The sequence below is a fragment of the Rattus norvegicus genome, chromosome 1 (assembly GCF_036323735.1).
Source record: "Rattus norvegicus strain BN/NHsdMcwi chromosome 1, GRCr8, whole genome shotgun sequence".
In the NCBI taxonomy this organism is placed as follows: Eukaryota; Metazoa; Chordata; class Mammalia; order Rodentia; family Muridae; genus Rattus; species Rattus norvegicus.
The window spans coordinates 43,299,888-43,323,952 of NC_086019.1; the positions used below are offsets into that span (position 1 = coordinate 43,299,888).

At 43.5% G+C, this 24,065-nt stretch overlaps 1 protein-coding gene across 4 annotated transcripts; it reads left to right on the forward strand.

Moving 5' to 3' along the window:
- Positions 1–28: 28 nt before the first annotated feature.
- On the forward strand, positions 29–23,788 carry Armt1 (acidic residue methyltransferase 1). 4 transcript variants are annotated; one of them, XR_010064171.1, is made up of 5 exons: positions 29–167; positions 2,783–2,888; positions 6,656–6,900; positions 18,046–18,161; positions 19,012–19,150. XR_010064171.1 is itself a non-coding variant. In NM_001017447.1 (5 exons), exons 1-5 carry the CDS (start codon positions 127–129, stop codon positions 22,875–22,877), a joined length of 1,320 nt encoding a protein of 439 aa, NP_001017447.1. In that variant the 5' UTR covers positions 62–126; the 3' UTR covers positions 22,878–23,788. The 4 variants fall into 4 exon arrangements, 3 of the variants coding, with proteins under 3 accessions (XP_017444359.1, NP_001017447.1, XP_006227895.1); NM_001017447.1 differs by lacking the exon at positions 18,046–18,161 and adding an exon at positions 22,113–23,788 and having other exon boundaries at positions 62–167; positions 19,012–19,174; XM_017588870.2 differs by lacking the exons at positions 2,783–2,888; positions 18,046–18,161 and adding an exon at positions 22,113–23,788 and having other exon boundaries at positions 42–167; positions 19,012–19,174.
- The last annotated feature ends 277 nt before the right edge of the window (positions 23,789–24,065 follow it).

Below are 24,065 nucleotides of genomic sequence, written 5' to 3' on the forward strand. Positions count from 1 at the left end.
GAGTTCAAAAGCGCTTTTTACTTTAAAAAAAAAAAAAAAAAAACTCCAACGCTTTCTTTCTGGGCTCCGTAGCCGTTACCGTTGAACCCCGAGCAACGCCAGTGAGTGGCGTGTGGCGCCGGCGCGATGGCCGAGTCCCCGGCGTTTCTCTCCGCTCAGGACGTGGGGTGCGTCTCGCTTTTTCTCTTGCGCACTTGGGAGAAAATCCGGTGTTGGGTGATGAAGCTGCGGGCGGTCGGGAGTGCTCGATCTTCAGGCTGAGAGTTCGAGTCCCGCCTGGGTGGGAGAGAACCGGCTCGCTGTCCTAGCCAGCATCAGGACCTTGCTAGATCCGCTGTGTACCTTCTTCTTTGCTGTCACGTAGTCCCAGCTCTGAAACTGAGGCAGGAGGATTGCTGCGAGTTAAAGCCAGCATTCATTAGTAGAGAGTTCGAGCCCATTGTGGGACACATTAGAGAAAGCTTGTCTCTAGCGAACGAGGAGGAAAAGCGCTGCGGGGGCTAACAGTTAGGACTCATACCTACTGCGGTGTGTATTAATAATATGGTCAAACTAACACTATTACAACATTTAAATACGTCTTAATTTTGTGTGCGCGTGCGCACATGCCATTATTAGCAATAGAGGTCAGAGAATAGCTCTGTGGAGCCGGTTTTCTTTCACCTCTCAAGAGTTCAGAGAGATCTCAGGCGGCGGCCAGATTTACCTTTACCCACTGAGCCATCTCGCTGGCCCCCAAAATAAATATCATTAGAAGTAGTTCACTAGTGGAAACTTGCAATTTTCATATTTAGAGTTTTTTCCCCTATTCGCACTTCTCATGAAAATTATGTTTAGGCACAATAGATTCACCAAAACAGCTAATAGCTAAATGGAACAATTAATGGAACATTAGTTTAATTTAAATTTAATTAAAGTTATTTAAAACTTACTAATTCTTGACTGCTGGAATTTTCCACTTGCAATGTCTTTAGACTGGTTGAGTGCCCTCTGGGAAGGCGAGCCTGTGGATAAAGGGGAATTACAGTGTGCTACAATTTTGAGGGCAAAGTTATAAGTAAGAGCAAAAATAAGCATTGGCTTAAATAGCTGATTTTTTTTTGTTTGTTTGTTTGATTGGTTGGTTTTCTTTCGACAACAACCTACTGAATTATGTAGTAGAATATGACCTTGAACTCCAGATACTCCTGACCCCTAGTGGCATTACAGAGGTGAGCCACCCACCAAGCTCCAAATCCATATTTCGCATACATTAATTTTCTGTGTTGGGGGAGGGTGGCACTCACCTGTGACATCACTCAGGAATGGGAGGTCAAAGGACAACTTGTGTAGGAAGTCCCCTGTGTTCTTCTACCACTCTGGTTCTGGGGATGGAACTCGGGTGGTCCCTTCCTTTGGTGGCAAGTGCCTTCCCCTGCTGAGGCATCTCACCAGCACTTGGAATAGTTTCAAGGTCCTTAGGTGTGGCCTTGCCTGGGTATGAGTGCAATGTCTGTGCCTCCAGAATTAAGCTGGCCCTGTTTTGGGAATCTTGCCACTAGGAGTCTCCTGGCTTCCTCCTAACCCAAGGATCTCACCAGGGGCAGGCAGGACAGGATTGGGGGTGGGTGGGTAATAGAACAATAGGGCTTTGTAGTCACCTCAGGTTTTGTTTCTGGTGCCTTAGAAAACAGGTGTTGATAGGCTCACTCTCCCTCTGTCTTGACAGTATCACTGATGGGTAAACATTCAGTTCTAATTCTAGGAGTTAAAAAACAGGTTCAAAGCGCCACAAAACCTCACAGTCCAAATGTGTCTTAGTTTTTGTTGTTGTTTTTTTTTTTTTTTTAGTTTTTTATAGCCCCCATTCAAGGAAGCCTTCTGCAGAATGCTCAATTGAGCCCCCTAGTTCAAAAGTCAGAACAAGGCACTTGCATTTGTAGAAATGTAATAAATTTAAGAGGGGTGATTTGGGCAGAGAAAACTGATGAGCTAAGCACTATACACTGTGTTAAAAGGTTAATGTTTCAGGAGCCAGACAGGGCGCTCAGTTATCAAGAGAGAGTCCTGCTCCCATAATGCAAGTCTGACGGCTCACAACCACTGGTGACTCAGCTCTAGGGATCCATAGCCTCTGGCCCCAGCAGGCACTGGACATACCCCACCCACATCAGGGAAATACAAATGAAAACTACTTTGAGACTTCTCTTTCATCTCTCTGAGCAGTTGACCTAGGACCAGAGCCTGGCTGATTGAAGACCAGTCCTTTCTTTGAACTTAACCACATTGCTGGAGTAGTTTCGATTTAGAAAAAGAAATTGAGTAAGGATAGAAAATAAAATGATTCAGTCGAGTTCTGGGGCAGAGCCCAGTATTACAGTCTGTTCAGCAGCCATGACAGTAGTTTTCTAGGGTCTTCTGCCTTTTTCCCTCCCATCCTTCATCCATTCTTCCTTCCTTCCCTTTCTCCTTCCCTCCCTCCTTCCTTTCTTCTTTCCAGATGGATCTTATATAGTTATCCCAGGATAGCCTTAAATTATTGATCCTCCCACCGCCATCTTCCTGGGGCTGGGGTTACAGTTGTGTGCCACTATGTTTTGTTCTGTCTGGGAGCTTCATTCATACAAGACGTGTGAGCTACATCCTCAGATAATATCTGTAAAGCAGATAGGACTGGTGTGCTCTTAACAGTCGTATGAAAAGGAATTTGAATGCAAATGAGGTGTTCCAGAAACTAAAATCCGGCACGCCTTCTAGTGTTAAAGCTAGTGAGTGATGCATGTTATTGGACTCTCTTTCCTAGGTCCTTCGCATATCTTACAATTAAGGACAGAACACCGCAGATCTTAACCAAGGTTATTGATACATTGCATCGACATAAAAGTGAATTTTTTGAAAAACATGGAGAGGTAAGGATTAATCTCAGCTTTAATTTTGTGCTAGTTCTTCATGAGAATAACAGTATTTATAGAAGGTTTCAGCTCTCATGTAAAGACTTGTGTCTGGCACAAATACTTACCTGCTTTTCTGTGTGTTAAGTAGCCTCCGGTTGACCCGTGTCCTAACAGCTTAGTCTTACTAAACCTTAAGGCTCATAAATGATGACCTTGTCTTTTCTGAAAAGCTTTTGAGGTTTCACAGCTACCTGTCCTACAGCATTTGTATTACTGATTGGAGACCTTGAGTCCCACAAGTGTAAAACTCCAAGTGAAGGGCAGTGTGAATTATATGGGGTTGATTGACAACACAGTGTGATTTAATATGGGAAAGATTTGCTGGTTGGGGTAGGGTAAGACTTTAAAAGTTGCCTTGCCTGTTTAATCAACAGATGAGGAAAAAACCAAAACTAATCATGTTATTGCGGATAAAGCCATTAAAGCTATGACTCCGGTTATCTTTGGATTGTGCTGTACGCACTTGTACCTTCTTTTCCTTCCATCTTGTCTGTCTTTGAGACAAGGTATCCAGTATCTAAAAATCTTGAATGCTTGGATTGCAGTTGTGTGCAACCACAAGCAGATTGTACAGGGCTGGGGAATGAACACAGGAGTCTGCCCCTCCCTTCCCTTGCCCTCCCCTCCCCTCTCCTTTTCACCCAGGACTTCTGCATGGTAGGTATGCACTTTACCAACTGAGCTGCATGCAAAGTCCTAAATATTTCATGAACACATTGCAGCAAAGATTTAGAGTGATGGTTACTGGTTTGTTTGTATTTTTTCGTTTTTTGAGACATTTTGGTTTCTAGTATTTTGGTTTCCCTGTGTAGCTATGGCTGTCCTGGAACTCACTCTGTAGACCGTGCTGGCCTCAAACTCACAGAGATCCACCTGCTTCTGTCACCTGAGTGCTGGGACTAAAGGCAGCGCTCCCACTGCCAGGTTGTAGTGATCTTTATTGGCGGAATTGAAGTGGAGCAAGGGTGCACGTGGGTATTTTGAGTGTATAAAGTTATCCTTCCTTCATTTGTTTGTTTTATGTGTGTGTTATGGGTGTTTGATCTCTATTAATGTCTGTGTCCCACACACAGCACAGTGGCCATGGAGGTCAGAAGAGGGCATCAGATCGCCAGGACAGATCTGGGTTCATGTGAATGAGGAAACCAAACTCAGGTCCATAACAATTTCTTTTTAAACAAATTCTGATATAATACAGGACCATCTTTTGCTTTCTTCTCCTTTCTTGAGACTATTTAATTTAGGCTGACCTTGAACTCAGAGCCTCTGCTTCCTGGCTAGGTCAGAGTCTTACACCCCCATACCACCATTCCCTGTTATTTTTTATTGCTGACGTCTAGTTCATCTTGGACACTAACATTTGGGTTGATGGATGTTCCCAGGGTTTTAGCTCATACATGCAACTTCATTTGGATGGATGTGCATATTTACTTAAGTATATACCAGCCAAATCTAGGTGCTTTGCTTAAATATTGCCTCCTTTACTTAAACACAAGTATGTAAAAGTAACTTTTATTTTCCTGTTGTAATTTTTTTCTGGGAGGTTCCTGCCTCTAGCTGCTAGCCTAGGCCTAGTCCTACAAGCTTCTAGCCTCCCTACAATCTAATCTAGGCCTAGGTTGTTTTCAGCCTCTGAGGTTTGCTGAAAAATCTCCTTTCTTGTTCTTTCTGAACTCTGGCTGGCTGGTTCAACTCAGATGTTCTGGGTTCAACTCAGATGTTCTGGCTCCAACTCCTCTCCCAACTGACTAACTCAGTCTGGCTTCTCTCTCTGCCTCTGAGTTGGCCTCAGACTGACTCTGGCAGTCTGTTCTAATCTTCTGGCTTCTTCTTGTTCTCCGGCTCTTTCTGTGTCCAGCTTGTTCTCGCTTCTGTCTGTCTCTGTAAAACTCTCCCGGTAACACTGCCTCCTTCTCCCTCTCCACAGCCTCTTAGTGCTCCCACACTTTTTAGCCTCTCTCCTTTGGCTCTTTGTGCAATACCTAGGGAGCCATGTCTGCCTTGTGGTTCTTAAAAGCCCATCCCTTTAGACTACCTGATCGGGTAGATGTTGACTCTCTTGGGGGTGTCGCCAGGCCTCATTTACTTGCCTCTGACTTCAAACACAGTGCCTGGCATAGACAGGACTCAGAAAACGTTTGAACTGAAGTGAAGCAAGGTAAGAAATAGGTATTGTCGCCACATTAATTCTTGGCTCTTATAAAAAGATGCCTACAACCCTATATAAATCTCAGCTGGGGCCAGGTGTGCTGATGTATGTCTTTAATCCCCACACTTGAGAGGCAGAGGAAGGTGGATCTCTGAGTTCACAGTAGTCTGAGCCACATCGTGAATTCTAGGTCAGCCATTGCTACACAGTGAGACCCTCTCTCCAAGCAAACAAACAAAACTTCAATTATAACTTATCCTTAAATAATGTATTCAAATCAAAGACCTTAGGGCAGAGAGTTGCAGAGGGTTCCTCTCTAGAACAGGAGGCCATGCTGGGGAGATGCTCACTGGTTAGGAGCACATCCTCCATAAGCAGGAGGACTGGATGTGGATGCCAGCAGCCACAGAGTAAGCCTGCTGTCCTGCAAACCCTGCAGCTCCAGTTCTGAAGGACCTTTGCTCTCTTTTGGCTTTTGCATGTGCACATGAGTACACACATACAGAGGCACATAAACAAGGAAAACTTCCAAAACGAAAGACATGTATTATGTGAGGATGTGGCTCAGTGGCTGGGCATGTGCTTATAAGCCAGTCTTGGGTTCAGTCTCCAACCACAGGCACATACATAGCATATACACACACACATACATGCACACAGACATATGCACACACATACATACATACACATCCATGGACTTTCTCAGGCTTAGTTTCTAAAACTTGATAGTTTTGCATCCTTAACATTGTGAGCCTGCAAATCTCTTAAAACCTCAGCCTGTAGCAGCAAAGTGGATCCTACTTGATACCAAAAAGGGTGGGTGTGGGTGTGGCTGTGGGTGTGGGTGTGGGTGTGGCTGTAGCTGTAGCATGGTGACTGAGTGCTTGCCGAGCATGAAGTGCTGGCTTCCAATCTGAGCAGAGGAGGAGAATGACGATAGATCGGCAAGCTGATGGGATTGAAACACAATAGGGACTTCCATAATAATGGTCTTACAAAAACCCTCCCTTCACGGAGCCCCGCTGGCCTCAGACTGTACAGCCTATGCTGGTGTTGGCCCTTTGACTCCTACGTCTCAGCCTCACAAGCACTGGATTGCAGCAGTGCCCCTCCCTGCTTCAACTTTTCCTGTTTTCCACGAGACATGCATCTTGCTTGTGCGGAATTGAGGCACTGTATGGTTATCCCACCTTGTTCTCCTCTGTCATGTGTTACAGGGATGGGGCATCTGTTTGTCAATGACCTGGGAGCAAGGATACAGACTGGAGAGCTGGAGGGGCTCAGGGAGTCCAGGTTTCCTTCCTAGTCCTGCATTGGAAGGCTGTGCAAGGGGGAACGTGCAGGAATACTAGAGAGTCCTTCCCTCTGCCTTGCCCAGCCTTGAAAACAGGAAAAAGATTGTTAAGATCTGTGTGTCGGCTGTAGGATCGTATAAAAACCCAAGTGTGCATTTAAAACCCTGTGTTTTTCCTTCTTCACTTAGTGCATAAAGCTATGGATCCCTGAAGAATATGCGCCCGTGTATGCACTCACAAACAGCAAAGCTTTTTCTTGTCCTTTTGTCCTTTCACAGGAAGGCGTTGAAGCTGAGAAGAAAGCCATCTCTCTTCTTTCTAAATTACGGAATGAACTGCAGACAGATAAACCAATTATCCCTTTGGTGGACAAGTGTGTTGACACGGACATATGGAATCAATACCTGGAATATCAGCGGAGCCTTTTAAATGAAGGAGACGGGGAGCCACGTTGGTTCTTCTCGCCCTGGTTGTTCGTAGAATGCTACATGTATCGGAGAATTCATGAAGCCATCATGCAGAGGCAAGGGCACAGCCAGTAGATAACCAGTGTTTATGTAATTCACAGTTATTTTGAAATAATTTATTGGGGGCCTGCAAGGTGGCTCAGCAGGGTAGGGCTTCCTGCCAAAATGGAAAAACCCATAGAGTGGAAGGAGAGAACTGAATCCCCAAGTTGTTCTTTGATCTGTCTTCCATAGTCATACTATGTCATGTGAGGACCCTCAATAAATAAACAAATGTAATTAGAGAAAAGAATAATTCAGCAAACAGAAACAGTACTACTAGACATTTCCACAAATGAGTGAATAATATGACCTTACTAAAGGCTACATATGTGTGCATGTGGATGTCAGAAAACAGCTTGTGGGCACCAGTCCTTACACCTTCTCGCCCAGTCTTAAAATGCTTTCAAAAAGATTTCTATAGTAAAAACAATAGTGCTTACTAAATAAAAATGTTAACTTGAAATTTAAGATGGAGCTCGATTTTGTGCTGCTCACCTTTAATCACAGCACTCGAAGGGCAGAGGCAGGTGGGTCTCTTGAGTTCAAGACCAGCTAGAACTACATGGTGGGCCATTTTTTCTTTTTTAAATTAAGATAGATGCCGGATGGTGGTACAGTCTTTTAATCCCAGCACTTGGGAGGCAGAGGCAGAGGCAGGTGGATCTGTGAGTTTGAGGCCAGCCTGGTCTATAGAGGGAATTCTAGCCCAGCCAAAGCTATACAGTGAGAACTTGTCTCTAAAAAATAAACCAAAACCCAAAACAATTAACAAAGGAGCCAAGAAAGCAAATGTTTCCTTCACAGACAACAAGAAATGTGCTTGGTTACTTTTCTCTTTGTTGTGCTGAGCCCTTGGCTGGAGGCAGCTCAGGGGATGGCGACTTGTAACTACAGAACAAGGGTGCATTCCATGGAGGCAGAGAAAGCATGTGGCATTCGTGGAGCGTGTGGGCAGCTGGTCAGGTCAGCAGTCAGGAGCAGAGAGTAAGGAGGGCTGGAGCTCAGCTCGCTCTCCTTGTGCAGCTTAGGAAATAGTGCTGCCCACATGAGGATGGGTCTTGATAATCTCACAGATGTGTTCAGGGATTTGCCTCCAAGGGGAGTCTCGATCCTTAAGCTGACAATCAGTGTGACCATTACAAATCAGATGTATCAGAGTTTATTCTGTAAAAGGAATAATCAGAAAAGGGACTCTTGTCACATACTCTCTTAATTTTCTTCTGCTTTTGTTTTAGTTTTAAAGATTTATTGTGTGTTTATATGCATTGTGTGTGCCTGCATGTGTGTGCGTGAGTGTGTGCCAGCGTAGGCTGGATGCCTTTGAATCCCCTAGAACTGGAGTTACCAGAGGCTCGAAGTTAATTGACTTGGGTGCTGGGAGCAGAACCTGGAAGAATAGGAAGTTTCTTAGCCACTGTATTTCTCCAGCCCTGGCATTTTGTTTTTTTTTGTTTTTTTTGTTTTTTTTGTTTTTTGTTTTTTGTTTTTTTTATTAACTTGAGTATTTCTTATATACATTTCAAGTGTTATTCCCTTTCCCGGTTTCCGGGCAAAATCCCCCTCCCCCCTCCCCTTCCTTATGGGTGTTCCCCTCCCAACCCTCCCCCCATTGCTGCCCTCCCCCCATAGTCTAGTTCACTGGGGGTTCAGTCTTAGCAGGACCCAGGGCTTCCCCTTCCACTGGTGCTCTTACTAGGATATTCATTGCTACCTATGAGGTCAGAGTCCAGGGTCAGTCCATATATAGTCTTTAGGTAGTGGCTTAGTCCCTGGAAGCTCTGGTTGCTTGACATTGTTGTACTTTTGGGGTCTCGAGCCCCTTCAAGCTCTTCCAGTTCTTTCTCTGATTCCTTCAACGGGGGACCTATTCTCAGTTCAGTGGTTTGCTGCTGGCATTCGCCTCTGTATTTGCTGTATTCTGGCTGTGTCTCTCAGGAGCGATCTACATCCGGCTCCTGTCGGTCTGCACTTCTTTGCTTCATCCATCTTGTCCAATTGGGTGGCTGTATATGTATGGGCCACCTGTGGGGCAGGCTCTGAATGGGTGTTCCTTCAGTCTCTGTTTTAATCTTTGCCTCTCCCTTCCCAGCCAAGGGTATTCTTTTTCCTCATTTAAAGAAGGAGTGAAGCATTCACATTTTGATCATCCGTCTTGAGTTTCGTTTGTTCTAGGGATCTAGGGTAATTCAAGCATTTGGACTAATAGCCACTTATCAATGAGTGCATACCATGTATGTCTTTCTGTGATTGGGTTAGCTCACTCAGGATGATATTTTCCAGTTCCAACCATTTGCCTACGAATTTCATAGACTCGTTGTTTTTGATAGCTGAGTAATATTCCATTGTGTAGATGTACCACATTTTCTGTATCCATTCCTCTGTTGAAGGGCATCTGGGTTCTTTCCATTTTCTGGCTATTATAAATAAGGCTGCGATGAACATAGTGGAGCACGTGTCTCTTTTATATGTTGAGGCATCTTTTGGGTATATGCCCAAGAGAGGTATAGCTGGATCCTCAGGCAGTTCAATGTCCAGTTTTCTGAGGAACCTCCAGACTGATTTCCAGAATGGTTTTACCAGTCTGCAATCCCACCAACAATGGAGGAGTGTTCCTCTTTCTCCACATCCTCGCCAGCATCTGCTGTCACCTGAGTTTTTGATCTTAGCCATTCTCACTGGTGTGAGGTGAAATCTCAGGGTTGTTTTGATTTGCATTTCCCTTATGACTAAAGATGTTGAACATTTCTTTAGGTGTTTCTCAGCCATTCGGCATTCCTCAGCTGTGAATTCTTTGTTTAGCTCTGAACCCCATTTTTTAATAGGGTTATTTGTTTCCCTGCGGTCTAACTTCTTGAGTTCTTTGTATATTTTGGATATAAGGCCTCTATCTGTTGTAGGATTGGTAAAGATCTTTTCCCAATCTGTTGGTTGCCGTTTTGTCCTAACCACCGTGTCCTTTGCCTTACAGAAGCTTTGCAGTTTTATGAGATCCCATTTGTCGATTCTTGATCTTAGAGCATAAGCCATTGGTGTTTTGTTCAGGAAATTTTTTCCAGTGCCCATGTGTTCCAGATGCCTCCCTAGTTTTTCTTCTATTAGTTTGAGTGTGTCTGGTTTGATGTGGAGGTCCTTGATCCACTTGGACTTAAGCTTTGTACAGGGTGATAAGCATGGATCGATCTGCATTCTTCTACATGTTGCCCTCCAGTTGAACCAGCACCATTTGCTGAAAATGCTATCTTTTTTCCATTGGATGGTTTTGGCTCCTTTGTCAAAAATCAAGTGACCATAGGTGTGTGGGTTCATTTCTGGGTCTTCAATTCTATTCCATTGGTCTATCTGTCTGTCTCCGTACCAATACCATGCAGTTTTTATCACTATTGCTCTGTAATACTGCTTGAGTTCAGGGATAGTGATTCCCCCTGAAGTCCTTTTATTGTTGAGGATAGTTTTAGCTATCCTGGGTTTTTGTTATTCCAGATGAATTTGCAAATTGTTCTGTCTAACTCTTTGAAGAATTGGATTGGTATTTTGATGGGGATTGCATTGAATCTGTAGATTGCTTTTGGTAAAATGGCCATTTTTACTATATTAATCCTGCCAATCCATGAGCATGGGAGATCTTTCCATCTTCTGAGGTCTTCTTCAATTTCTTTCCTCAGTGTCTTGAAGTTCTTATTGTACAGATCTTTTACTTGCTTGGTTAAAGTCACACCGAGGTACTTTATATTATTTGGGTCTATTATGAAGGGTGTCGTTTCCCTAATTTCTTTCTCGGCTTGTTTCTCTTTTGTATAGAGGAAGGCAACTGATTTATTTGAGTTAATTTTATACCCAGCCACTTTGCTGAAGTTGTTTATCAGCTTTAGTAGTTCTCTGGTGGAACTTTTGGGATCACTTAAATATACTATCATGTCATCTGCAAATAGTGATATTTTGACTTCTTCTTTTCCGATCTGTATCCCCTTGATCTCCTTTTGTTGTCTGATTGCTCTGGCTAGAACTTCAAGAACTATATTGAATAAGTAGGGAGAGAGTGGGCAGCCTGGTCTAGTCCCTGATTTTAGTGGGATTGCTTCAAGTTTCTCTCCATTCAGTTTAATGTTAGCAACTGGTTTGCTGTATACGGCTTTTACTATGTTTAGGTATGGGCCTTGAATTCCTATTCTTTCCAGGACTTTTATCATGAAGGGGTGTTGAATTTTGTCAAATGCTTTCTCAGCATCTAATGAAATGATCATGTGGTTTTGTTCTTTCAGTTTGTTTATATGATGGATCACGTTGATGGTTTTCCGTATATTAAACCATCCCTGCATGCCTGGGATGAAGCCTACTTGATCATGGTGGATGATTGTTTTGATGTGCTCTTGAATTCGGTTTGCCAGAATTTTATTGAGTATTTTTGCGTCGATATTCATAAGGGAAATTGGTCTGAAGTTCTCTTTCTTTGTTGTGTCTTTGTGTGGTTTAGGTATAAGAGTAATTGTGGCTTCGTAGAAGGAATTCGGTAGTGCTCCATCTGTTTCAATTTTGTGGAATAGTTTGGATAATATTGGTATGAGGTCTTCTATGAAGGTTTGATAGAATTCTGCACTAAACCCGTCTGGACCTGGGCTCTTTTTGGTTGGGAGACCTTTAATGACTGCTTCTATTTCCTTAGCAGTTATGGGGTTGTTTAACTGGTTTATCTGTTCCTGATTTAACTTCGATACCTGGTATCTGTCTAGGAAATTGTCCATTTCCTGAAGATTTTCAAATTTTGTTGAATATAGGTTTTTATAGTAAGATCTGATGATTTTTTGAATTTCCTCTGAATCTGTAGTTATGTCTCCCTTTTCATTTCTAATTTTGTTAATTTGGACGCACTCTCTGTGTCCTCTCGTTAGTCTGGCTAAGGGTTTATCTATCTTGTTGATTTTCTCAAAGAACCAACTTTTGGTTCTGTTGATTCTTTCTATGGTCCTTTTTGTTTCTACTTGGTTGATTTCAGCTCTGAGTTTGATTATTTCCTGCCTTCTACTCCTCCTGGGTGTATTTGCTTCTTTTTGTTCTAGAGCTTTTAGGTGTGCTGTCAAGCTGCTGACATATGCTCTTTCCTGTTTCTTTCTGCAGGCACTCAGCGCTATGAGTTTTCCTCTTAGCACAGCTTTCATTGTGTCCCATAAGTTTGGGTATGTTGTATCTTCATTTTCATTAAATTCTAAAAAGTTTTTAATTTCTTTCTTTATTTCTTCCTTGACCAGGTTATCATTGAGTAGAGCATTGTTCAATTTCCACGTATATGTGGGCATTCTTCCCTTATTGTTATTGAAGACCAGTTTTAGGCCGTGGTGGTCCGATAGCACGCATGGGATTATCTCTATCTTTCTGTACCTGTTGAGGCCCGTTTTTTGACCAATTATATGGTCAATTTTGGAGAAAGTACCATGAGGAGCTGAGAAGAAGGTATATCCTTTTGCTTTAGGATAGAATGTTCTATAAATATCCGTTAAGTCCATTTGGCTCATGACTTCTCTTAGTCTGTCGACATCACTGTTTAATTTCTGTTTCCATGATCTGTCCATTGATGAGAGTGGGGTGTTGAAGTCTCCCACTATTATTGTGTGAGGTGCAATGTGTGTTTTGAGCTTTAGTAAGGTTTCTTTTACGTATGTAGGTGCCCTTGTATTTGGGGCATAGATATTTAGGATTGAGAGTTCATCTTGGTGGATTTTTCCTTTGATGAATATGAAGTGTCCTTCCTTATCTTTTTTGATGACTTTTAGTTGGAAATTGATTTTATTTGATATTAGAATGGCTACTCCAGCTTGCTTCTTCTGACCATTTGCTTGGAAAGTTGTTTTCCAGCCTTTCACTCTGAGGTAGTGTCTGTTTTTGTCTCTGAGGTGTGTTTCCTGTAGGCAGCAGAATGCAGGGTCCTCATTGCGTATCCAGTTTGTTAATCTATGTCTTTTTATTGGGGAGTTGAGGCCATTGATATTGAGAGATATTAAGGAATAGTGATTATTGCTTCCCTTTATATTCATATTTGGATGTGAGGTTATGTTTGTGTGCTTTCATTCTCTTTGTTTTGTTGCCAAGACGATTAGTTTCTTGCTTCTTCTAGGGTATAGTTTGCCTCCTTATGTTGGGCTTTACCATTTATTATCCTTTGTAGTGCTGGATTTGTAGAAAGATATTGTGTAAATTTGATTTTGTCATGGAATATCTTGGTTTCTCCATCAATGTTAATTGAGAGTTTTGCTGGATACAGTAACCTGGGCTGGCATTTGTGTTCTCTTAGGGTCTGTATGACCTCAGTCCAGGATCTTCTGGCCTTCATAGTTTCTGGCGAGAAGTCTGGTGTGATTCTGATAGGTCTCCCTTTATATGTTACTTGACCTTTTTCCCTTACTGCTTTTAATATTCTTTCTTTATTTTGTGCGTTTGGTGTTTTGACAATTATGTGACGGGAGGTGTTTCTTTTCTGGTCCAATCTATTTGGAGTTCTGTAGGCTTCTTGTATGTCTATGGGTATCTCTTTTTTTAGGTTAGGGAAGTTTTCTTCTATGATTTTGTTGAAGATATTTACTGGTCCTTTGAGCTGGGAGTCTTCACTCTCTTCTATACCTATTATCCTTAGGTTTGATCTTCTCATTGAGTCCTGGATTTCCTGTATGTTTTGGACCAGTAGCTTTTTCCGCTTTACATTATCTTTGACAGTTGAGTCAATGATTTCTATGGAATCTTCTGCTCCTGAGATTCTCTCTTCCATCTCTTGAATTCTGTTGGTGAGGCTTGTATCTACAGCTCCTTGTCTCTTCTTTTGGTTTTCTATATCCAGGGTTGTTTCCATGTGTTCTTTCTTGATTGCTTCTATTTCCATTTTTAATTCCTTCAACTGTTTGATTGTGTTTTCCTGGAATTCTTTCAGGGATTTTTGCGATTCCTCTCTGTAGGCTTTTACTTGTTTATTAATGTTTTCCTGTGCTTCCCTAAGTGTGTTCATGTCTTTCTTGAAGTCCTCCAGCATCATGATCAAATATGATTTTGAAACTAGATCTTGCTTTTCTGGTGTGTTTGGATATTCCATGTTTGTTTTGGTGGGAGAATTGGGCTCCGATGATGGCATGTAGTCTTGGTTTCTGTTGCTTGGGTTCCTGCGCTTGCCTCTCGCCATCAGATTATCTCTAGTGTTACTTTGTTCTGCTATTTCTGACAGTGGCTAGACTGTCCTATAAGCCTGTGTGACAGGAGTGCTGTAGACCTGTTTTCCTCTCTTTCAGTCAGTTATGGGGACAGAGTGTTCTGCTTTCTGGCGTGTAGTTTTTCCTCTCTACAGGTCTTCAGCTGTTCCTGTGGGCCTGTGTCTTGAGTTCACCAGGCAGCTTTCTTGCAGCAGAAAATTTGGTCTTACCTGTGGTCCCGAGGCTCAGGTTCGCTCGTGGGGTGCTGCCCACGGGCTCTCTGCAGCGGCAGCAACCAGGAAGACCTGTGCCACCCCTTCCGGGAACTTCAGTGCACCAGGGTTCCAGATGGTCTTTGGCTTTTTCCTCTGGCGTCCGAGATGTGTGTGCAGGGAGCAGTCACTTCTGGTTTCCCAGGCTTGTCTGCCTCTCTGAAGGTTTAGCTCTCCCTCCCACGGGATTTGGGTGCAGAGAACTGTTTATCCGGTCTGTTTCTTTCAGGTTCCGGCGGTGTCTCAGGCACAGGGGTCCTGCCGCTCCTGGGCCCTTCCCCACGGGAGCCCAGAGGCCTTATACAGTTTCCTCTTGGGCCAGGGATGTGGGCAGGGGTGAGCAGAGTTGGTGGTCTCTTCCGCTCTGCAGCCTCAGGAGTGCCCACCTGACCAGGCGGTTGGGTCTCTCTCTCACCGGGTCTGGGAGCAGAGAGCTGCTGCGGGCCGGGATCCGCGGGTGTGGGACTTCCGGTAAACACAGAACGTGCCCGGTCCTAGAGAAATTCTGCTTTCCTGTGTCCCAAGCTCACCAGGCAGCTTTCTTGCAGCAGAATATTTGGTCTTACCTGTGGTCCCGAGGCTCAGGTTCGCTCGTGGGGTGCTCCCCACGGGCTCTCTGCAGCGGCAGCAACCAGGAAGGCATTTTGTTTTTAATGGCTAGATTAAAAAAAAATCTAAATGTCATATATTCCAAAACCTTTTTATAGATCATTTATTCTGTTTCTCTTAAGAAATTCTTTTCTTTTTTTCTTTTTCCGGAGCTGGGGACCGAACCCAGGGCCTTGCACTTGCTAGGCAAGCGCTCTACCACTGAGCTAAATCCCCAACCCAATCTCTTAAGAAATTCTTATGTGCATCTGGTTTATAGTACAGAAGAGGTGATATGAATTGATCTTTTAGTTTATAAGTTCCAAAAATACAAGTTTGCTGTAGAAGAAATCCTTTAGTACCTGTTTCTAAACACGGTAGTGTAGCTCAGGCTCCAGGACGAGCCTGCAACACTGTGGCTGCTATCACAACTGGGGAAGCAAGACAGAAATGGCCGCGCATAGAGACTGCGGCTAGTGAGCACAGTTGAGAAGACCCTCCCAAGACTGGCTTCAGTGAGACAGCACATTTAATTGGGAGAACAAAGGACGTGGGTAAGGTCTTCAGGAGAGTGTACATCGTTGGTGGGGGTCAGAGCAATGAGGGTGCCTCAAGCAGAGAGAGGAGTTTCAGATATTGCTGGACATGACCTCACAATGAGAGGAGGCTCACCCTGGCTACTAGGCTATGTGACCTCCTCTGAGGAGCAAGGGCTGGGGCACAGGGCTAAGTGTGAGCTGGGATGTGCAGGCCTGGGCCAGGTGGGGAGCTGTCCTATCCCCGCTGATCTCAGAACCAGATTTCTGGGTTTGAACCCACCTCAACTGCACTCTTACTCCTGACCAGCTCCCCCAGTCTCCCAATTGTAGGATGATTTAAAGTAATAGATCAAAGCCAGTTTGGGAAACTGAGGCAAAAGAAGTGTATTTGAGGACAACCTGAGTTGTATAGCAAGGTTACCCTCGGCATGAGACCCTGGTAAAAGAAAGAAAAAAAGGAAGAAATGAGTCAATCAAACCAATACTAATTATAAAACCAAATAATTTCAGTCTAGGTTTTGCTGAACAGCTACAGCCTAGAACTTTGTTTCATCTTTGGGAACAACTACCTGACCTGGGTCAAGTTTTTTGTTATTTGTTTTGTTTTTTTCCCCTGCTTTTAAGCTATGTATTGATTTACTGATCGTATATGTCTTAGGGTTTTACTGCTGTGAAGAGCTACCATGACCAAGGGAACTCTTATAAAACAACATTTAGTTGGGGCTGCCTTACAGGTTCAGAGATTCAATACAGTATCATTAAGGCAGTAGCGTGACAGCCTCCAGGCAGACATGGTACAAGTGAAGCTGAGAGATCTGCTATGAGGAGACTCACTTCCAGGCCGCTAGGGTGAGGATCTTACAGCCCACAGTGACACAGCCACTTAAACAGGGCCACACTTTCTAATAGTGCCACTCCCTCAGCCAAGCATAGACAAACCATCACAATATATCAATGTTTTTTCTTCCTGAAACATGGTCTCGATGTCTTTGAACTCATGTGGCCCAGGCTGGCTTCAAAACCACGGTCCTCTTGTGTCAGCCTGCTAAGTGCTCAGGTCACAGGTGAGTGCCACCACACCTGGCTCCTAGGCTTTATAACTGAAACAGTGGGAACAGCTTATGGAGGCTTCTTCCACGGACTGTTGCATGGTGGGTTCATCAGTATTGATGAACACCATTCTCAGTAGTCCACATTGCTGAAGAATACTGCACATCGTGAGCCTTCAGATGGTCCTCTGTGGTGCTGATAGCTTAGTTGGGACAAGAATGAAACTACAGACATTGTAATACGGGTTTTTTGGGTTAGACTTATTTTATTTTATTTTTTATTTTGTGTGTATGTCTGCTTTGCATGTATGTATGTCTATGTACCACTTGTATGGCTAGTGCATGCAAATGTCAGAATTGGGCATCAGATCCCCTGGAGCTGGAGTTACAGATGGTTAGAGATGCCATGTGAGTGCTGGGAACTGAACCTGGGTCCTCTGGAGGAGTAACCGGTACTTAACCACTGAGCCTCATTTTATCTGCCCAGTTCTGACCTAGTTTTGATGATGATGTGTATGTGTTTCTGTTGGGAATAGTTTCATGTGTATTGTTTGTTCAGGGCATATGGCCATACACAGCCTCTTTAGATTCTGAAGCAGTGAATGTTCTTAAATGAGAAAGTGCGGTTGGGGATTTAGCTCAGTGGTAGAGCGCTTGCCTAGCAAACACAAGGTCCTGGGTTCAGTCCCCAACTCCGAAAAAAAAAAATAGTAAAAACAAAGGTGGATCAGTCACCTGAGAAAGTGTACATATCTATGTGATGTTTGCTCCCTTAATCTTAAACAAAAATTCATGTTTATACATGAGCTGTGACTTTAATCGATAACTATTAAAGAACATGAGCTGGCAGACTTTTCTTTAGAGAGCTAGTGTTTTTTAGCTTTCTAGGCCAATGGTCTCTGTCCTAGCCACACACTTTTGCCACCATGATGTGATGGTCGTATCCCTCATGTCAGTGCATTCTTCTAGTGTAACACTGAGCTTTCTGTTCCATATGGCACAGAATACGGCTCACACCCTCTTCCTCCCCTCTCTCCCTTCCTCTTTGCCAGCTTAGAATTCACTATGAAGCCCAGGTTGGCCCTGCATTCTAGAAAATCCTCCTGCCTCAAGCCTTCTACAAGCATAGACCACCATGCCTGACCACTTCTCCTCTACTTACCTGTTAACCATTCTTGGTTTTTGGGTCACACAGAACAGGCCTCACTGGGTCTGTGGGCTTTTGTTTGCCTCCCCCCACATTTGAACTTGTGCATCCAAATGGCCTTTTGCCCTTTTAAATCACCTTGAAGGACTGACTGATTTCAGTAATGCTGTCATTGCTAAAATACCTTTTAATTCTTTGGGATTTATTTCCAAGCTCATTTTCAGTCCTCAAAAGGGAAAACTAGTTTTGTTAATTTTGAGTCACTCCAAGTTTTTTAATCAAAATGTTTTTACTCAATTTGATTGTGGTGTATTCTACTGTCATTTCTGAGTGACTTTTGCTTGTTGCCAAGAGAGAGTTCCACAGTCACTGACAGAGTGTTTAATAATATGCCACAGGTTCTGAAGAAAGTTCCCAAAGAGGAGCTGCAAAGTGCTTTGGCAATGACAGCACCCTTGGAGTAGAGGTGTGGCTTCCCACACTCACTGCTGGTCTGAAGGAGCAGCAACACCTGGTATGTCATTTTATAAGAACAGTCTTGCTGAAAGTTGAGGCAGGATGACTGCCAAGGCCAGCCTGGACTAGGTAGTGAGAACCCGTCTCAAACACAAGGTCAAACAAACAAACCTCATTCTGTGAGACCGCCATTATTTTTATCCTAATGTGGATGGCCTATGAAACATCAGTTAATCAGGATGTCTTTTCAGTTCCTTCACGACTGCCATATTAGCACTGACCTCTTGTTCGTTATTTTCTCATACACCTTCTCGTGAAGATGATAAATCCATAATTCAAGTATCACCTGAGGTCAGAAGTAACCTGGGAGTAAATCTGTACACAGGTGACTTGTTTGTCATTCCACTACTATTTACAGAGCATTCACAGATTTCCTCAAGGGCTCTCTGGCTGTGATTCCTGGTGATCACTGTGGCATTCATGATGTGTGCTTACTTTCCGTTTTTGTTATTAGGAGACCTCCACATAGGGGACAAAAGGATGTCACTAAAGTAGTTAGTTATCTTGTAATCTAGTTTTGCTTTGTTACTTTGTTTGAGATAGGATCTCACTATGTAGCCTTAGTTGGCCTGGAATGCACAGCAGGCGTCCTTGAACTCACAAAGATCCATCTGCCTTTGCCTGTGGTGCAGCAGGTTTAAACGTGTGCACTACCAGCTATTTCTGGCCCAGAGATTTGTTTTTGTATGACTGAGTGGTTGGTGCTATGTCTCGGATATGTTAGTTACTGGGATGGCAGTGTTGTCCTCCTGTTGGGGAACTGTGGTCACCTGAGAAAGGGGAAGGGTTCTTGTTGTTGAAGGATAAGGACTCACAGAAATGCCTCACTGTGTTTTTCTCTGCCACAGTCCACCAATCCATGACTTTGATGTGTTTAAGGAAAGTAAAGACGAGAACTTCTTTGAGTCGCAGGACTCCATCAATGCTCTGTGTACACACTTGCTGCAGCTGAAACCCATCACAGACCTTGGGGAAAAACAGATCCAGGACGAGTTCTTCAAACTCCTGCAGGTAAATGTTACATCAGTCTGATGCTTTTACATCCAGTCTGCAAAGAGTACTACACCATGACTTTATACAAATATATTTTACTTTATACAGATATTATACATCAGTAACACTGTATTATGATTCTTTTTTAGCTACATTGTTTCTTCTCCTTTGGTGTTTTCTTTCTCTGACCTGTCTCTTATGTTAGCCTGAGATTTAAAAAAGAGAGAGAGAACTCTATAAGCCAACTCAATGCTCCTGTGAGCTCACTCTTTCAGGAAATATTCTTTGTGGGGTTGGGGATTTAGCTCAGTGGTAGAGCGCTCAAGGCCCTGGGTTCGGTCCCCAGCTCCGAAAAAAAGAAAAAAAAAAAAAAGGAAATATTCTTTGTAACCTGTGCCCTTTGTCCCATAAGTAGACCCAATCCTAAAGGGGAAGGAGTCAGCCATTTGCCTCCTGTCTCTGATCTTGCTGCTGTCCACACTATTTCTGCTCCTTCGCAGTGAAGCCCAGAGTTGTCTTCTTGTCGTAAGGGAAGCCTGAAATTCTTTTAGCTCACAGGGAACAGTGATCTGTTATAGCTCTGTGACCGTCCATGTAAATAATTTTGGACCTACTATGCTAAGCACTTTTGTAGACATAGGGTCACAGAAAAATAAATGCCCATCTTTGCTGCCTTAGCACCCATTTTATGTTTTGAGACAGTTTTACTCTACCCTGACTGGCCCGTAAGTCACGTAGTGCAGGCTAACCTCAAACTCATAGCAGTCCTCCTGCCTCAGCTTCTCAAGTGCTGGGATTACAGGTATGAGACATCACTCCCAGCTTGATGCTTGTGATACTGGGGGCATGTAGATGTACATGTGGAGGTCAGAGAACAAATTGCAAGGGTTGTCTCTCTTCCCACCATGTTGGGTGCAGGAACTGAACCCGGGTCATCAGGCTTAGTGGCAAATGCTGTTGTTACCTGCTGAGCCATCTTACCAGTGCCACATTGTTTTATTTAAGCCTTATGCCTTAAAAAAACTTGCATCAGTTGATCTCAGTGAAGCTCTTGGTTGAAGATGTGTCATGCTGGTTTTAGTGCTTTGTTTGTTTTGAGCCAGGGCCTTTCATCCTGTGCAGGCGGCCTTGGACCCCATGGTGCAGGCATTCCTTTTGTTTGAGCCTCTCTCTCTCTCTCTCTCTCTCTCTCTCTCTCTCTCTCTCTCTCTCTCTCTCTCTCTCTCTCTCTCGTAGCTGGGAATGTAGCCATGTGCCACCATACCTAGGCATTTTCCTTACTTTAAGAATGATAGCTGGAAATGGTGGTACACAACTTTAATCCCAGCATTTGAAGATCTTTGTGAATTCAAGGCTATTCAGGGCTGGATAGTAAAAACCTGTTTCAGAAAAAGTGCTTATAGATGAGAGTAGAGTCCCTCTGGACTGTGTGTGTGTGTGTGTGTGTGTGTGTGTGTGTGTGTGTGTGTGTGGGTGTGGGTGTGGGTGTGTGTGGGTGTGAGTGAATGAGTGATACATGTATGTGAACGAGTATATTTGAATGAGTTTGTATGTGTGTGAGTTTGTGGACGAGTGTGTGAATTAGTATGTATGTGTGTAATTGAACAAATGTGTGTGTGTGTGAATTAGTGAGTGTGTGTGTACAAGTGAGTGTATATGTGTGTGCCTGGAAGCCAGGAAAGGTGCCAGATTGCTCAGAGCTGGAGTCAGGGGTCTGGGACTGTGGGTCTGATATGTGGATGCTGGAATCGAGCTTGGGTCCTCACGATTGCACAGCCAGTACTCTTAGCTGCTGAATCATCCCTGCAACCCCTTCGGTGATACTTTAAAACAACGTGTTATTGGAAGACCACTGTCCATTTCCATACTTCCCTTCTAATCCCTAGAGCTGTGGTGTGTTACAGAGGCCATGTGGTCCATGCATTTTTGTGGTGATGCTGGGGTTGAACGCAGGCCCTCAGGTGTTCCAGGCAAGTGCTGGAAGCCTGAGCTCCCTCCAGCCGCTGTGCCGAATGGTTCCTTAGCTGAGACTTTGGTGTGTAATGGGACACATCGTGTCTCTCTAGGCTTGCAGAACCCGAGCCATAGGACCTTAACTGCTGTGATCTGTCATGGGTGGTGTTTGAACACAGCTCTGGCTCCAGTCTGCAGTCCTGCATGTGGCATTTTTGTAGCTTAAAAACCATAGGATTCGCCTGCATATCCCTACAACTTCTCAGAGTCCCGTGGACCATGACTGGGGAGACAAACTATGCAGGAAACAGTCTTAATAAAGAAAAACAAACCAAAAACCAAACAAACAAATAAAAACATAGGATTACATTCTTCCTTAGAAGATAGCAGAGTATTGCTTAGTATGTAGCCAGATAATAAACAAACGGCTACACTGGGCCTGTGGCTAACGCCTTGTCTTAAGGATTAGGTCTTGAGATGTCTCTGTCCGATTCCATTAGCACACGAACAAACTTGGTCCCAGGCTTCCATGTATGATCGGTACAGAAAGATACAACATTTGGAGATGTAGAGAGTAAAGGAGCTTAGCTTTTTCTCTTGATTTCCAATTCTAAAATAAGTTGTGATCCTCTCTTAGAGCGTTGTAACATCTGTGTCTCTAAGTTAGTAATGTAGGTGCTAGTGCTACTTAACAGTTTTTACATATTCACCAAAATATCATTGTTCACATGTCTACTGAATACAGGATCATAATAATTCTGTTAGAGAAACTATAGAGTTGGTGGACTTTTTAAGATTTGTATAAGGGGTTGGGGATTTAGCTCAGTGATAGAGCGCTCGCCTAGCAAGCGCAAGGCCCTGGGTTTGGTCCCCAGCTCCGAAAAAAAAGAAAAGAAAAAAAAAGATTTGTATAGAAATATTATGAGTATTTTTTGGGAACTTTCTGTACAATGGAGTTGTTGTTTATGAAAAGAGTAATGACTTTTTTTCTTCTTCATTTCAGATTTCTCTCTGGGGGAATAAGTGCGACCTGTCTCTCTCAGGTGGAGAAAGTAGTTCTCAGAAGGCCGATATAATAAATTCTTTGAAAGACCTAAAACCATTCATTTTAGTAAATGAGACAGAATCTCTCTGGGCATTGCTTAGTAAGTTAAAGAAAACAGCAGAGCCCCCCGCAGTTAGAGTAGACATCGTTCTGGATAATTCTGGGTTTGAACTGGTTACAGATTTAGTATTTGCAGACTTCTTGTTATCCTCTGAATTAGCTACTGAGATTCATTTTCATGGGAAAATCATCCCATGGTTTGTGTCTGACGTTACTGTGCGGGACTTTGAGTGGATAGTTGAGCATATGAAGGGTAGTCATCTGGAGTCCATGTCTGCCTGTGGGGCTGCCTGGGAGGCCTATGTTGGGATGAAGAAGTGGGTTTACCACGACCATGCCTTTTGGACTCTGCCTCATCCATTCTGTGCAATGCCCCAGGTCGCCCCTGACTTATATGCTGAACTGCAAAAGGCAGGTGTTGTTTTATTTAAGGGAGATTTGAATTATAGGAAGCTGATGGGTGACAGAAAATGGAAGTTCACCGTTCCATTCCATCAGGCTCTGAGTGGCTTCCACCCTGCACCTCTCTGTAGCATTAGAACATTGAAGTGTGAGCTTCAGGTTGGGCTGCAGCCTGGGCAGGCCGAGCACCTCACAGCCTCTGACCCCCACTGGCTGACCACAGGCAAGTATGGAATATTTCAGTTTGATGGGCCACTTTGACTCTACTCAGGAATTCCTGGTGGCAGAGAATGTTCTGTGAATCTCCCTTCAGCCTCAGAAAAACAGAGCATGGATTCAGGCCTGGCTTCTCCTCAGCATGGGCAGCCCCATGTCTCAGCTCCTGTGCTACCTTACAGACTGTAGATGAGGCTCCTTGGAATGCTTCCCTCCTGCGTTGTTTTGGGTTTTAAGCCAGTTACACTTCTATTGGAATTTTAGTCACTATTCCAAGTAAATGCAAACTTTCAAGTGGTTTTAATGAACTCATCTTTGACTTCAAAGAATGCAAAAATGTGGGTGACTTTGCTTTAAAAACTAATTTAAATGTTAGCAAATCTTGTTTTCTTAAACTGGTTGTTTAATACGAGGAAGCTTATTGTTACTTAACTTAAGTTTTGGCTCTTGAGTTAGTGGCCCAGTGAACACATGCCTTGTAAGAGCTCTCCCAGGAGGCGTGTGCATGATGCTTGAACACAATTACCTCAGACCTGAACCACAGCCTGCTCTCTCGCATGCATTAAGTTTTTAAAGCCCATTTTCTTACATAGATTTGTATTTTGATTGATCTATGGAAAGGGTCAAAGCACAAACTGAACATCTAAACAGTGACTGACAAAGTATGAGTACAGTTGTGTCCCCATTGTCCTTCCGATTGCCATGGTGACCTCACCACCACAGTGGTGTCCAGATGAAGACAGCTTCAGTTTGCAGTAGCAGACTTAGATGGAAATGACTGTTGGGCATTGTTTTAGTTACTGCCAAGCTGAGTTCAATCTTCATATCACACGTTGTATAGTTCCTCACCTCAGATATAGAGTCTATAAATTCTTGTTACTTTGTTTCAAAACAAATTGGAAATAAAGTTGAAATGCTTTCTGTACTGGAATAATAAAATGAATTTTACAGAGAAATCTCACTGGCTTTTATTTGCTTTGGGTATAAGTGAAGACAAGTAGATTAAACTTGAGATCTGCACAGTACGCTAGCTGTTTCCCACAGTCACTGAGACGGTGTGGCAGTGAAGCTGGACTCTGCTCCTGCTCAGGTTGGGGTCTTCAAGATATGTGAAGCCCTCTAGGATGTGCTGTCTTCTTGCTCACATGTCTATATTAAGCATAAGTCACCAAAATGCTCAGCAAGTTGTAACTTCATGAAGAAGCTGACATTCAGAACATAGGTGTGTGATTG

Excerpts from the sequence above, each read along its gene's own strand:
- Armt1 (NM_001017447.1), top strand. The coding sequence starts at position 127 with ATGGCCGAGTCCCCGGCGTTTCTCTCCGCTCAGGACGTGGG. Across the intron at positions 168-2,782 it reads CTCTCCGCTCAGGACGTGGG|GTCCTTCGCATATCTTACAA; the intron begins GTGCGTCTCGCT and ends TCTCTTTCCTAG. Across the intron at positions 2,889-6,655 it reads TTTTTGAAAAACATGGAGAG|GAAGGCGTTGAAGCTGAGAA; the intron begins GTAAGGATTAAT and ends GTCCTTTCACAG.